The 14,740-nt window shown below is 35.0% G+C and overlaps 1 protein-coding gene and 1 long non-coding RNA gene across 2 annotated transcripts; both read right to left on the bottom strand.

The window, feature by feature from the left end:
- Positions 9,241-10,675, bottom strand: LOC110262754. The gene is made up of 2 exons (XR_002347738.1): positions 10,537-10,675; positions 9,241-9,635 (listed from the first exon to the last, which is right to left on the bottom strand). It is a non-coding gene; the product is annotated as an uncharacterized LOC110262754 (long non-coding RNA).
- LOC107643039 (vesicle-associated protein 1-2) lies at positions 11,205-14,712 on the bottom strand. The gene is made up of 8 exons (XM_016346573.2): positions 14,423-14,712; positions 14,242-14,312; positions 13,934-14,015; positions 13,693-13,808; positions 13,433-13,597; positions 13,274-13,324; positions 12,344-12,421; positions 11,205-11,326 (listed from the first exon to the last, which is right to left on the bottom strand). The coding sequence occupies exons 1-8, from the start codon at positions 14,472-14,474 to the stop codon at positions 11,216-11,218; spliced, it is 726 nt and encodes a 241-aa protein (XP_016202059.1). The 5' UTR covers positions 14,475-14,712; the 3' UTR covers positions 11,205-11,215.

Raw genomic sequence — 14,740 nt, forward strand, 5'->3', positions numbered from 1 at the left:
AATCAAAAACTTCATTAGAAATAGGATGAACTTGATTATTTACTACATTAATATTACTTTGATTTTCAACACAATCCACCTCTGCTATTAAATTTGCAGTTTGGCTTGTAGAATCACTTTCATTACATAAAGAAGGAACATGTAAACTATGACTAAACTCGACTGAAGATATCGAGTTGATACAATTATTATTAAAAGAACTTCTAACCCTACGTGATTCTACTTCATCAGAAGAATCATCTTTATTTTCTACAGGAAGGAAATTACTTAAATAATTATGCAAAGTTACCAGGTAATCGGAAACTTCCTCAGCCTGGTCCATAGGGCAATTTTCAAGAGATCTTCAAGAGGGACAAACCCAGCCAATTGGAGTGAAATTTAACTATGGGTAGCGCAACTTCACTGACAAGCCTTCCAATGACAAGTAGCAACCTTTACAATCATAAGAGTTCAGTGTCTTGTCAACATTCAATGGCTTCAACTTAGGATTACACATCCTGAAATTAACATGCAGTTGTTCGACATAAAGGTTTGAATCTGCCTTAATGACTTCAGCCTTGCCATCCTTCGTCCAAAGAAGAATGCTTTGATGCATAGTAGAAGGTACAGCCCTCACACCATGGATCCAATCTCGCCCCAACAAAGCATTATAACTTGCTTTTGATAGAACCACCATGAACACAGTGTTTCGTTCGGATGATCCAACCCTTACACTCAGAGTGACCAGCCCTTTTGTTGGAGTCGAAGCCTCACTAAAGTCCATTACAGCAATGTTTGTGGAGACCAAATCATCAAGATGCTTTCCAACTTTCATTAACATCCTCTCTGGCAAGAGACTAATTGCCGCCTCACCATCAATCAGGACTTTATTTACTTTAATCCCACTCAAAGTGGTGGTTATATGGAGCGGGAGGAGATGAGACATTTGTTTTTCAGTAGGCCAAAGAAAATACCCTGGCTCATCTTCAATTCGAATGAAGGAAAAAGCTTCCTCATCCCCTACATCATAAACTTCCTCTGGGTCACCTTCATATTCCCCCAGATACTCAGTTGGAATAATTGAAATCGTTCCAACCATATCATCATCCCCTTCTTTGAAGTATTCTTCATCGACATTAACTTCCTTGCCTTTGTCGACCCCTGAAGACTGAGCTATTGCTTTACCTCTCTCCATCTTTGTAAGAGATGGAATTCCCTTTAGGCACGTCTCTCCATCAGAAGGAAAGACAATCCGGGAATGCACGGAAGGCGTTGCCCGCTTGCTTATTTCTACTTGAGGCTTCTTATTTTGATTAAAGTTTCTTCTTCCTCCTCTACCTCTTGGATACCCTCTGGCTCGACCACGATAGTAAGGATATTGGTTTCGAGGAGGTCCCCACTGTGGGTTGCGTCGATAAAGAGCATCCCGCTTTTGGAACTCTTGACAGTTCCGAATCCATTGAACATCTATAGCCTGACATCGGCTCAAAGGTGTAACCACATTTTGTTGAGAGGTCTTAGAACTCTGACCCTCTATATGCTGAATCGACTGCCTCTAACGTGCTTGCTCTTCTCTATGAGCCAATTCTTTCTTCATTCTTTCTTTCTTAAAGATAGTTGCAGCTTCAGCATCAAATACAACATTGCATCGTGGACATAGAGACACATCCCGATCTTTAATCTTTTGCTGTACTAGAAAATCTAGCAGGCCATCCCTGGCTCGAGGATACACAGATCGAACTTGTGACTCAAAATCATCAAGAGCCACATCAAAGTCGTAAGACATACTAACCATATTCACTCCGAAATATGGTTCAACGAAGCTAGCATCAGCATCGTAGGGATCAACATCAACCTTCATTTTCTTTTTGCCATCATCAAACTTCAACTGTCCCTCCATTATAGCTTCCTGAACTAAGTCCCTGAAACGAACACAACTGTTAGTCGAATGACTAGTTGCTTGGTGAAATTTGCAATAAGGTTTCCCTTTTAAATCTTTCACTGAAAGTAAGGTTCTACCCTCAGGCAAAACTAATTGTTTATCTTTAAGTAACACATTAAAAATCTGATCAGATTTCGAAATATCAAAACTGTATTTCTTTCCACTTTTTAGTTTTGAATCATTCGACTTTTCATTACTAGGAAGTTTTTTAAGTAAAGAATAAACATATGGAGGACCCTTCTTAAGTTCAGCCAAATCGATCTCTGTTTCGAAATCAAATTCCTCTTCTGAGGACTCCATAGTCACATAAGCGACTCTCTCTTTTCGAGTAAAAGGTCTACTCTTTGATTTCTGCTCATTCCTATGCTTATCCTTTTCTTTTTTCATGAGCTCGACCTGACGAACCTTTTCAGCCAAATGGGCTAGGTCAGGGATATACACATTAAGTAACTTTTGACGCATATAAAATCCTAACCCCATAACTGCTATTTTCACCACTTCACTCTCAGGTAATGAAACATAACATCTACTTCTAGCATTTTTGAAACGTATCATATAATCATCGATGGTTTCACCATCCTCTCGTTTCAAAGCTACCAGATCAGTAACTGCCACATTTAATTTTCCTCGATAAAATTGAGTGTGAATAGCAGTTTCCAACTGATTCCATATTGTTATCGAATTTGGTCTGAGATTCAAAAACCAAGTAAATGCATTCTTCGTTAATGAAGAAGGAAAAAACTTCATTTTTAAATTTTCATCATTGGTCAAATTTCCAATCTCAACCAAGTATCGAGCAACATGTTCAGTGGTTGATTCGCCTACTTCCCCTGCAAACTTTGTAATTATTTTTGGATTTTTCACCCCTCTTGGCACTTCAGCCATTTGAACAACTTAGGAAAAGTAGACACAAAATGGGGTTGATTCATAAAACCAACATTCAATCCTACTCGATTGAGCACTTCTTCCACAATTCTGGTGATTTGATAACGTTCACCGCCATGATTAGCACGTAATCTGGCTAGAACCTTATCCGCATTTTGCCCACGGGGAACTACATGAGGATTCTCTCTGTTAAAAACATTGTTTTCATTTTGAAACACATTCTCGAATCCTTCATTATTTCCCCTGGCATTATGCCTTTCACCTTCATCATAATCAACAATTCGAGCAATTCGTTTGACCTGTATAGCAAGACGTTCGAATTTTGATTCGTGATCAGTCATCATAGGATTCAAAATTGTGGTCATTTATTGAGTCAACAAGTTGACTAAGTCATGACGACTTTCCTCTACATGTTGTCGATACACTGCCATGGAAATAGCAGCGTTCGATGTAGAGTCCACATTATAATCACGAGAATACTCGGAACGCTATTGTGGGTTTTGAGAATTATTCACTCCACTTGTACTTCCAAAACAAACAGGAGGAACAAAACCACTCACTGGCGGGGTATAACCAAGAGGGAGACCATAAGGAGGCCAACTAACAGTTAATCGAGGCTGAAATAGTGGCAAAGTACCACGTGGACAAATGTTACATCCAACATTTCCAGTCTGAACAGTTGTAACCACTATACTTTCACTTCCAATTGCGCCTTCCGAATGTGAAGTCACGTCCGCCTGTTGCACAATTACTGGTATGCTGTCATTGGTGGATGAACCACCATTCACATTTGACAATTCATCAGCCATGTGAATGATCTTTCCACTTCGTAATCGCATACACCAAATGACACTAAGATATTTATTTGACACACTTCGATTTGAAAAACTATCCCACTGGGCGTGCCAATTTGTTTTGTCGATTTTTAGCAAATCGATGGTGTTCGATATCTAATGATCTGGGAGCGAAACCTACTCCTCTGTGCAAGTACCAGTTTTCTAAAAGTGCATCAAAGCGCCTTGAATTAGACGAGTATCAAAATAGAAAATGAATTACGATTTGTAAAGAAACAAAATAAATTAAAAATAAAGTTTTCGAAAGAAGTAAATTGACTGAGAATCGAAAAGATTGCATTGAAATTTAAAGAAAGCAATAAAGTGCCTTCAACTGGGTCAAAGGGCTTTGACATGAAACTTAAAGGTGTTGAAATATAAATTGGAGATTGAAATTAAAGAATGCTTGGAAGATAAATTTACTTGAAAAGTAAAGTTTACAGAAAGATAAATTGAAAAGATAAAAACATGGAAGGAATCCTACAGAAAAGAGACTCGATCGCAGACTCAGGAATTCGCTGGGGATGTGAGTGTGCATGAGTGTTTTCTGAGTTAAAGTTCCAACCTTTATTTCTTAAAACTTTCTAATTTTTATAGTCTACTTCTGTAACCGATTATTAAGTACACAGTGCTATCTTACGCACGTACTCCCTAGTAACTGTTCCCACTCTTTTGCCAATGAAACGTTACTCATCAATTCCTCACGTGGTGAAAGCTTCAACTTCTCCACCTATGTAATCGTTCGATCCCTTATTCAAGCAACCATTCAATTTCTCATTCGAATAGATGTTCGATTTGGCCCGTTCGATTTAAGAATGTGACCGAAATCGAGCTCGTGTCGAATAACTCCAAAGTAATACCGGCACGTGCACCTTTTTTTCGACATCTGCTTCCCTTCTCATTATTTCTTCAATACTTCAAATTAGCTTGTCTTAATCGAGAATATTCTTCGATTAACACCTGCTGATAAAGGAATTTTTGTCGATCTCACAACTCCTCCCTCCTCTCTGAGGAAAGCCATTTCATCACTAGAAACGGAGTTTGCAAAAGTCCCCAATGCACAAGATAATTCACAAGCTACTACAGCACAAGGCTTTGTCGACCCTCAAACAAAACCTAAAAATTCTGAGCCACTTAAAACTTCAAGTCCAAAAGAGGCCGATCCGGACAAACTCTTATCTGTGATATCAAAAGTGTTGCATACAATAGAAAAAGGAGGAGCCAATTTCTTCGAATGATCAAACAAAAAGTCATGGGTTGCCCTCGACAAAGCAGCCATTAGAAAACCTTCTTCCAACAGTTGTGACTCCAGAAGCTATAGAAGGTTTGAGGGCTATTTTTCAACTCGCTATGACTAAAACTCATTGCTATCAACCATGTTAAGCTCAACCCTCCTATTGATTTTTCTGAACGAGTAAAGAAATTTGAAAAACTTATCAATGACTTGTTCATTTCTCATAACAAACTCGAAAATTACAAGGAAAATATGGCAGATGTCGAAGCAAAGTCTGCACAGCTTGAGACTTCACTAGCAGAGAAGTAAAAAACTTATGCAAAGTATGAAGTAGATCTCACTACTACTGCCAATTCACTTGGACAATTGGCTCAACACAGAGAGAAACTCGAAAAAAAAGTAGTCAAAGTCTGTGCAGATGAAGCTTTATTGTAGGAACCTTTCCTCAAGGCTGACAAGTGAAAAGAGACCTCAATCAAGAACTATGTGAAATGAAATTAGGAGGGAATTCGACAAGTTACAACAAGAAGAAGCTGATGAAGTTATTGTCTTCAGCTCAATTGAAGAAGAAAGACTCCGCCTCACGACTGACTTTGGAAACTTTTGGATTCTTATCAAGAAGTTCTCTTGTACCTAGCCTTACAATTCCGTTATTGGATATGTGACTTGTTTCTGAGTGAAATTTCCAACCCTTTGTTTGTTGCCTCTATTTATAAACATCTTCAGCCAATCTTGTACGGCCATGTGTCAACTCTGGAACTAACTAAAAATAATTGTTCCCGCCAAATGCAAACTTAGTAACCGTTTTGCACACCACATTCACCAACTCCCTAGATCAACGTTGTCACCATCACAGCATCGTAGGTTGCTACCTGTCCTTTCTTCTTGTTCTGCTTCTCGCTTTTGCTACCTCTGTGCTTCCATTCCGGGTTCTGCTCATGCTTCTTTCCTTATGCTCCTACCACTTTCTTCCTCTGCTTTGTCTATAGTTTGTTTTTCTTTCTTTTATTTTTTCTAATTTTTCTTTGATTTAGACTAGTTCTGACATAATTGTTTCTGCTCATAAAATGGCAATCCTTGCGTCAATAAGAAGATTGGAATTCTATTACAACTGCAGTTGTTATGAATTGAGAGGAAAATGGTTTATCTCAGTGTCATTCTATATCATTTAGAACACTGATTGATTTTGTATGTAGAACTTCTTTTGGATGTTAAGCATAAAAACATATATAGAACATCTATGATCTAAGTCGTGTTTCTTCTAAGATCAATATTGTTCTACATTTTCATTTTTGCACCTTGGTTTACTGAGATATTTGCAATTTTGTTCTTTATTTATCTGTAGTCGTGCCTCTGATTTTGAAGTAGTTAGAGTTGATGAAAGTGGCCGGATCGGATACGTCAGTTCCTGAAAAATCAAAGGGGCCTTGTTAACATCTGTGGTTGTTACTTGTTACTCTTTCAAGTTCCAATGTCTTAAAAAGATTGAGCAATCATATAAATTTAAAGCCGTAATTCGCTGATTGAATTATTTGTTCTAATAGAATCTGGATACAAGTGTTCTTGACTTAATAAACTGAAAGTTTTACACATATGTCAATTATTAATATTATTATTTACTATCTAATTGAAGCTTACACTTATTTACTATTTTAAACTGTGATTACTAGCTATATCTGTTGATTATTAATGTTTTCTAACTCACTAGCAACTAGTCACTGGTCACTAGTTGCACTAATTATATCTTAGTATAGTATCTTTTAAACAAAAGACAAGAATAAATAAGAAAGATATTCTATGTTGTTATACCTTGGAAATCAGTAAAGTACTACAACTCAGCTTTTTGTTTGATATAATTGTTTGAGATATATATAGCCACTAATATATGAGCATTGATTAGCTTCTTCTTGTAGGTAATATTGGTTTGTTGCAGCACAAAATCATGATGCAAGAGACTTGGTAAAAATCGTTTTTCAGGTAAAACCTTAAACTTTTTGTATATTTACATATTGTAATTTTTTCATTGTGTGGAATATTTTGTATTCTTATGTTTATCTGATTTTACTTACTTTTGATGAATTGCGTATGATTTTGATTTTACTCTGCTTACTCTAGTCTCCAAACTCTTGGTCTCATTAGTCATTCCATAAATTAATACCAAATTATCATGTGTGTTTGTGTTTTGAGTCTATAATTTGTACTTGGATTTTACACACTTTTTCTTCAGTTGATTTATATTTCTGCTCCTTTTCTGATTTTTGTTTCTGAATTAGATTGAGGAGTTATGTAACAGGAAAATATAAGATTGTTGATGATGCAGTCACGGTTGAAATTTACTAGTCCTATACATATTCTGATTTTAGCAATTTGCAATGCAGGGACCCATATGTCGATATGACATATATAATAAAGATCCTTAATGGTCATGATTCTGGTTTACACCAACAAAATGCAATGTATGGCTTTGAATTTTTCTATTCTGGTCAGAAATGAATAAACGGGTATATGTAGTATGCAGGATAAAGTAAAATGAATAGAGACATAAAAAGTATAAGTTTTTTTGGAACAGCCTTTATCTTTTGTGTACTTTGTATTTGCTTCGTACAAATTTGTATCTTCTCAATATTAACAGGTCTATATCCAATATGTGCTTCTTTTATCTCCCCATGTAAATATATTGCCTTTTTAGTTTTGTAGGAGCTTCAATCATATCATGATGATGAAAAAGATTATGAAGGTCTACCATTTGACTTTCATGGTGGATATGTTGGTTACATTGAGTAGGTGGTCTACACTCAGTAACCTAAATGCTTAGTTCAAGCAATTACATTCTTTTCTTTCCATTCATGTGATCACTTTTTCTTTCTCACCTATCAATTTCTTCTGATGCAGATATAACCTCAAAGTGAATGTGGTGTTGCATCTAACCGTCACAAATCCAAAACTCCATATGCATATTTTTTCTTTGCCAATAACCTTGTCGCTGTTGACCACAAAAGTGACAATTTTTATATATTGGCTACACATGAAGAAAGTTCAAGCATGACATAATGGTTGGATATGCTGGGAGAAACTTCTAAACTTAAATGGCTCCGAGACACTAGGGTCATTAAAGCAGTATTTTCATTTGAATGGTATTGCAGCTACTTTAACGAGGATGTTCAAGATCTAATAATGATTATGTATTCTGATATTTATTTTGTAATAGTTTTATTTGGATTTTTTTTTAACATTAAACCCATTTAATCTTAAAATATTTGCTTTTCAACACTACGAATTAGTTAATTTCATACTTTTATTACGATGGATATTCCTTATAGGAATGTGGCAATTTTTTTAAAATCTTCTATATGCGATGTAATTTTGTGCTAAAAAGCATCTTTATTATGATATTTTATTTTATTTTATTTTAAATTGATTTTTGTGATTAGCCACCGCTTTTAGTGTGATCATTTTTAGTTAGTCACAAAAAAAAAAGTAGGATAAAATAGTTTGAGTTAGTTACAAAAATAGTGTGACTAAATAACACACTAATATTGGCTACGAAAAAAATATAGTAAAAAAATCCAACCTGTCTGTATTAGCCACGGATGAAGCGTCACAAAAGCAAAGTTTATGTTGCGCATGATTTTATTTTGTCACAAAAAAAGCTTACATAAATGTGTAAAATTTGTGGCTAGTCAAAGGTCCCCACGAGTATTAAAACAGTGGTTAATTGACTAAAAAATCATGACCACTTAAAAATGTGTTACCTTCTTTAGCCACAGATATTCATTCCTTGCAAAAGTCGCCATGGTTTTTTTGCAGTGGCTAAACCCCGTGTTCTAGTGCTATATATGCATGCCACTTAGTTGTTGGCTATTTATGTTTGCATTTTAAAACACGTGGATTTGATTCCATGAACCTTGGCTAAACCATAAATATTATTGAATCAAGTCCGATCCTACTGCATTAATATCAGTGGAAGCAGACAGAATTAATCAAACCCTACATTAATTAATATAGAAAGTCTTGTGATTCATATGCACACAACAAAATTCTCACAGTTAACCGGCATTGAGAAGATAGAACTCTGAATTTAGTTTATCAGGCTAATCATCATTCTTTTAAACAACTCTTATGCTAATGTTTAATTTACTCCTGCACATTATTTTGTAAATATAAGTGAGACAGACAAGGATCAATTTAATTTGTATATGTAACTAACGTGGACATTTTGTTTTGTTTTCCGAATTGCTCATCAGATGATCATCAGTTTTAGTTTTACTCTTCATCCATTCATAACTCTTTTTTTTACTCCCTGTCATACTCATGACAACGATGTGGTCTTTCTTTTACATGGAACATCAACAAATTAAGATTTTCAATGATCGAGAAGCACATAAACCATCTTGTTTAGCTGTCCACACAATCGACAATTCTGTTTGACACACACAGAGACAGAGGGCCCATCTTTCTTTGACAGTGTTTCTTGTTGATGAGATCATAGAATAGGAAAGAACATATATATATGGACCTCTAGTAATAATAGTAATACATAGAATATAAGGAATGAGCTCAACCACAAGCATTGTTTGAAATTGAAGTAATTGTAATAATGGAGTAGGATCAAGTGTCAGGGCTTGTCATTGTGAATGGGTGGTTTGCGATGGGGTTGGGCGTAATCCGCCATCTCAACAATGGCTTCTTCCTCCTCTGTCTCCTGAGAATGGTGGCTTGCAGGTCCCAGCATTGAGCGTGTCTGTTCATGCCTCCTCTCCTCCTACACAAAACACAACCATATATCTCATCACTTCTCTTCTCTCGTGCATATATAAACATGTATCTAATTTCCCCATATGCGTGTATGGCCAACTACTCATCTGCTGCATGCATACTCCTCTTTTACATTTTATATAAGAGAAATTCTTGAGTACCACCAAGTTTTAGCATCACAAATATTTGACTAGCACAAATACGAATTTATCTTTACCAAATAAATTTAGTAATTAATACGTGCAAACTATGAAAAATATATGTGCAAAACTTTATTGATTTATATATATAAATTCTAATAAATATAGATACAAATTATATACTTTTTATGTGCAAAATTTTTATAAATATAACTAGTTAAATACTGACAAAAAATGATAATATTTGTTAGTCATATAACATTGTTCTTCATATAAATATAATAATTTTTAATATATTTTATTATATTACTTAACATAATACTTGTTCATATTTTAATTGTCATTTTTATATAAAAACATCTTCATATAAGTAATCACATTATGAAACAAATAATTAGACCATCACCAAAATATTTGACTTGTTTATCTTTATTTTTAAGATGTTCTAACTCTAGCTAGCTAGTGAAGTTGACCTCCAAAATTGTAAAGGGACAAATAACTCTATCAAAATAAAAATTATTATTAAACTATTCTTCCACCTTAGTTTATAACAATAATAAAAAAGTTTTTTGAGTCATAAATTCAGCCTAACAAAATAGATAAATTTAATTATAATTTTAGCCTTTATTATTTTACCTTATATTTATATTTTCTTCTTAATTCAATCAATCAAAAAATATAAAGTATAATATTTTTCATCTATTCTTTTTTTATTCTTTCGTAATTTTATCAATTATCTGAAGAGAATTTTGTGTGCAATATTAATACCTTTATTGCAAGAGAGGATGGCGAGTCCTTTTGAAAAGATGCCCCTGCATACCAACCACCATCACTGTTATTACTATCATCTCAAGAAAGAAAGTTATTGTTTAGAGAACAAAGTTATATATTGGAGTAGTGCACTATTCTCAAGAACTTAATGAATGGGGGTAGTCTCATTTTAAAATATCAATCCCGCTATGTTACTAACAGTATTTCTGTCAACTTCTACCAACTCTTATTTATAATTGTGTTTAATGGAAGTGTCTTTGTGAATGTGTCTAATAAAAATGTTTTTTTTATGACTGTATTTAATAGAAGTGCTTTATAGATATATATTTTAGACGTGTCTCTTTACGCTTTTTATTTTTGTTATGGGGCTAGGAATGGTGTGAGACATTATTATGGAGTACATGGGTGCAATACTGGTGTATGGTGTCAGGGTAACTAAAATCGGACGGTCTGAAGATGGGGTGAGTAATCGGATGGTCCGATTTGTATTTAGATCGTTAAAATATTCATATTATACTAAATTCGGACGGTCCGATTTGCATTTTGCAAGATAAAAAAAATTAAAATCCCCTGAAATCGGACGGTCCGATTTCAATGTCCAAAATTCGAAAATTTTTTCCTACAAATCGGACCGTCCGATTTGTAACACCAAAAATTTTTTCAAAGAAAACGGCCCTTAGGCCTTTTTCATGAGATACCCCATTATTATGCCAAGCAAACCAATTAATATGACAATGACCATCGAGACGCCCCCACGACTTTTGCTGCTTTCACGTTTCAGCAGCTCCTGAAAGTAAAAAGGTAATTGAATTAAGTATTTCCTTCCGTTCAAAAATCACACTGAAACAACACTTGCAAAGTTGATTCAATACAAATAGATAAAGACCGTTTATTTTTGTCATCATTTTGTATAAAATGGTCTTTGTCCACATATTCACCACTAAGAAATCCCGAAACATGTAAAGATGGAATTAGTTTGAAACCCAATTAAATATACCAACATGTTCTGAACCAACGTTCCTTCAACTAAAGCACAAATGTGTAGATGCTGAAAATCTAAGCCAGTCATTACTCAACAACAGCAAAAATTGTGCTAGTGCTGAAAAATCAAGTCCCTCGAGTGTTGCAGTTTCCTTTGCATTTCTTATATTATATTTGATACTGTCATGATTGTGGACCTTAATAAGTGGCTGAGATGCCTAGAAATCAAAAGGGTGAAAATTTTTGGACTTTTATGATGATAGCGAGGGTTAATGAAATATGAATGGCATCCCATCTTTTCTATTTTTTTTTTTTTGTTAGCCCACTGTTTTGCTGCTAAAAAAATGAATACTGCTAATTTTGCTCAGTTTTATAACTAAAAAATGTGAGTCATGGAATTGTTTCAGTTGTGGTATAACACCTCTGGAGAATTATGTTTAAGAGTTACTGGTAGTATGGAGTTAATGTTGGCTACTTAATTGTGTATATTGCAATGCACTATTGGAAGTTTAGAACTCTGCTATGAGAAATAATGCACCCAGCCTAACCCAGCACACTGCTACAGGGAGAACATGTAATTCCTTCTTAGTAAAAAATAAAAATATCACTAGGAAGTCGTGAAACTAATCCTTCAAGACATTTATCTTTTTTTTTCCTATTATTTCTCGTACTTTTCTTCAGTTTTAGGGCTATAATATCAACTTAGGATGGGATACTCGTGGCAAGGGAACTCATATTCCAAACTTAACTACCTTTTCAGTCAGGAAAGCAAAGAAGAAATATAGAACAGTCAGCTGGACCCACATATTTTGTAAATACTCACCAGTTCCTGATTAAGCTTGCTATTTTGTCGCAATGCATTATTCTTTTCTTCAGTAAGCCTTGCAATAAGAGCTTTTGCCTACATCAGTCAGAGCATCTCTTATCATTTATCAAATAAAGTAGCCACAGAAAAAAAAAAAGTGAAAAAAGAAAAAAAAACAAAGATAGTGTTTTCTTATAATATTCCAAGAACATTGGTCATGCAACATGATATCTTGGTACTTAGAACATAACTTACCCATATATTTGACAAACACAAAATTATTAGACAATTAAGAGAAAAGTATTATTTTCTTTCTTTAGAATCTGGAGCTAAAAATTCAACCTCCAAAAGTTGCATATTTCCTGAAGCTATGTAAAATCACTTGCTAAAAATGCAAATATATTACTTAAACTCCAAGAAAGTTATCCCCTAAAGCCATCACTTTATACAAATAATCTGCACTACATAACCATCTTGCTACATTTGGTGACAGTAATTAAGATTTAACCATTAAGTTCCACAATCTACAAAAGTTGAGAGAGAGCACAAAACAGTCATTTAATAACAATGGTAGAGTAAGATGGCTCAAAGCTTTAAACACATCAATAATAACGGCTGGCAACTCTTGTTAGAACCACCAATTCTCAAATCCTGGAATCCCAAACAGTTGAACACAGAAAAATCTCAAATATTAAGTATTCTTCCAATGAAAGGGCATCAACATATAAGTGTTTCAATTAAAGGGTGTATTTCTACATCAACTTTGCACAAATTATGATAGAGCCCAGAACCCCAACTTTATATCCAAGCCACCTAGCAGCTAATGTCATTGTCAGCTTACTACACTCAGATATCCACAGCAATAACCAAAATGAATATTGACAAACAACAAAATGTACTTCAGAAGAAAAAGAAGGGGAGAAAAACCAGTTAGGAAATTTGGTTTACCTCTGCAGATTTTTCTGGAACATCTGATCGTTCAGCAAAAGCCCTTGTTACCTGAAATACCAAAAATAAGAAAGTAAGCAAGTTGATAAGGCTAGACATTTTATCAAAAGAACGAGAAGGAAAAAAATTTAACTAAACCAATAGCTAGTTAAGACTCACTGGTGTGGAGTCAGGACCAGTGAAATTTCCATTCTCAGAGATAGAGCCTCTAGGTGATGACCCTTCCTCAGAACCTTCTGCGACTGGAGACGGTGGTTGAGTTGGGGCCAGATACACCACTCTCAATTTGCACTCCTCAACCAAATGTCCTGCTTCCTTGTTGAACTAGAAAATCCCAACAGCACAAGTCTTGTCATTTCACCAAATGAGGAAAGCGAATCATAGGAATTCGTAACGGAAATGAGCATGATGAATTATACCATTTCAGCAGTGATATCCTTTGGAGTTGTTCCATCAGGTGCTTTTACACTTTGAAGAAGAAATTTATCCTTGCATTGCATATCAGGTGGAGCTTCCTTTTGCGCTTGCATGGTAACTTCAAAAGTCCAATGTCACAACGTCATTGATAACCATTCAAATAATAATAAAACTCCGCCAAGAAACGAAAGAAAAAAGAGAAGATAACATTCTGCACTGGGCCTATTTTATTCATATTTGTACCTGTAACATCACACGTAGATCGCGGCATGACAATTCCAGTGTTTGGACGAACACAATATTTCTTAGGATTGGTTGTTTTCACCTGAAAAATACGAATACACGGATTAAAATATGTAAATCTCGCACGATGCACTTGAGAATAGGTTCAATGGTGATCAGATCTAATAGGTTTTGCGAAATCAAAATCAAAATCAAAATTATAATTACAATCAATACTTCAAAACCAAATAAATTTCGGTTAAAAAAAAGGTGTTAGGATCAGTAATTGGAAGGAGGAGTTAAAAGCAGATGGTGAAATGAAGCGGTACCTTGAAAGCAACATAGCTATCGGTCTTATTTGACAATTGAAGAGAGCATGAGATCTGCTTCTTCAGCTCAACTGAAAAATGGAACAATAACCCAAAAGGCAAATCAAACCCTAGCAGAAATGCAAAGCGATCGACGGCAAAAGAAAAAAGAAAATGAAAAGAGAAAAGATTGAAAACTGACAGAAGAACTTGAGCTCGAGAGGCTCGATGCTAAGAAGCTCCCCGGTGCTCATGACAGATCAATGGTTTAGGGCGGTGATCTGCGTTCCGAATGAAGAGAAGAGAAGAAATGGACGGAGAGAACGAGAACAAGAATGTGGATGAAGAATAATTAATAATGAAAGGGAAATTTTGACACACAACAGGGGAGGGGACGATCTAGTAGTATTCTCATTCAAATCTCCTTTTTCTTTTCTATTTTCTCTGTGGTTGAGAGTGTCGCCATTTCAACATGCCTTCAAACTCTATAATTAATTACTAAATAAAAAATAAATTTAGC

The sequence above is a fragment of the Arachis ipaensis genome, chromosome B05 (assembly GCF_000816755.2).
Source record: "Arachis ipaensis cultivar K30076 chromosome B05, Araip1.1, whole genome shotgun sequence".
Lineage (NCBI taxonomy): Eukaryota > Viridiplantae > Streptophyta > Magnoliopsida > Fabales > Fabaceae > Arachis > Arachis ipaensis.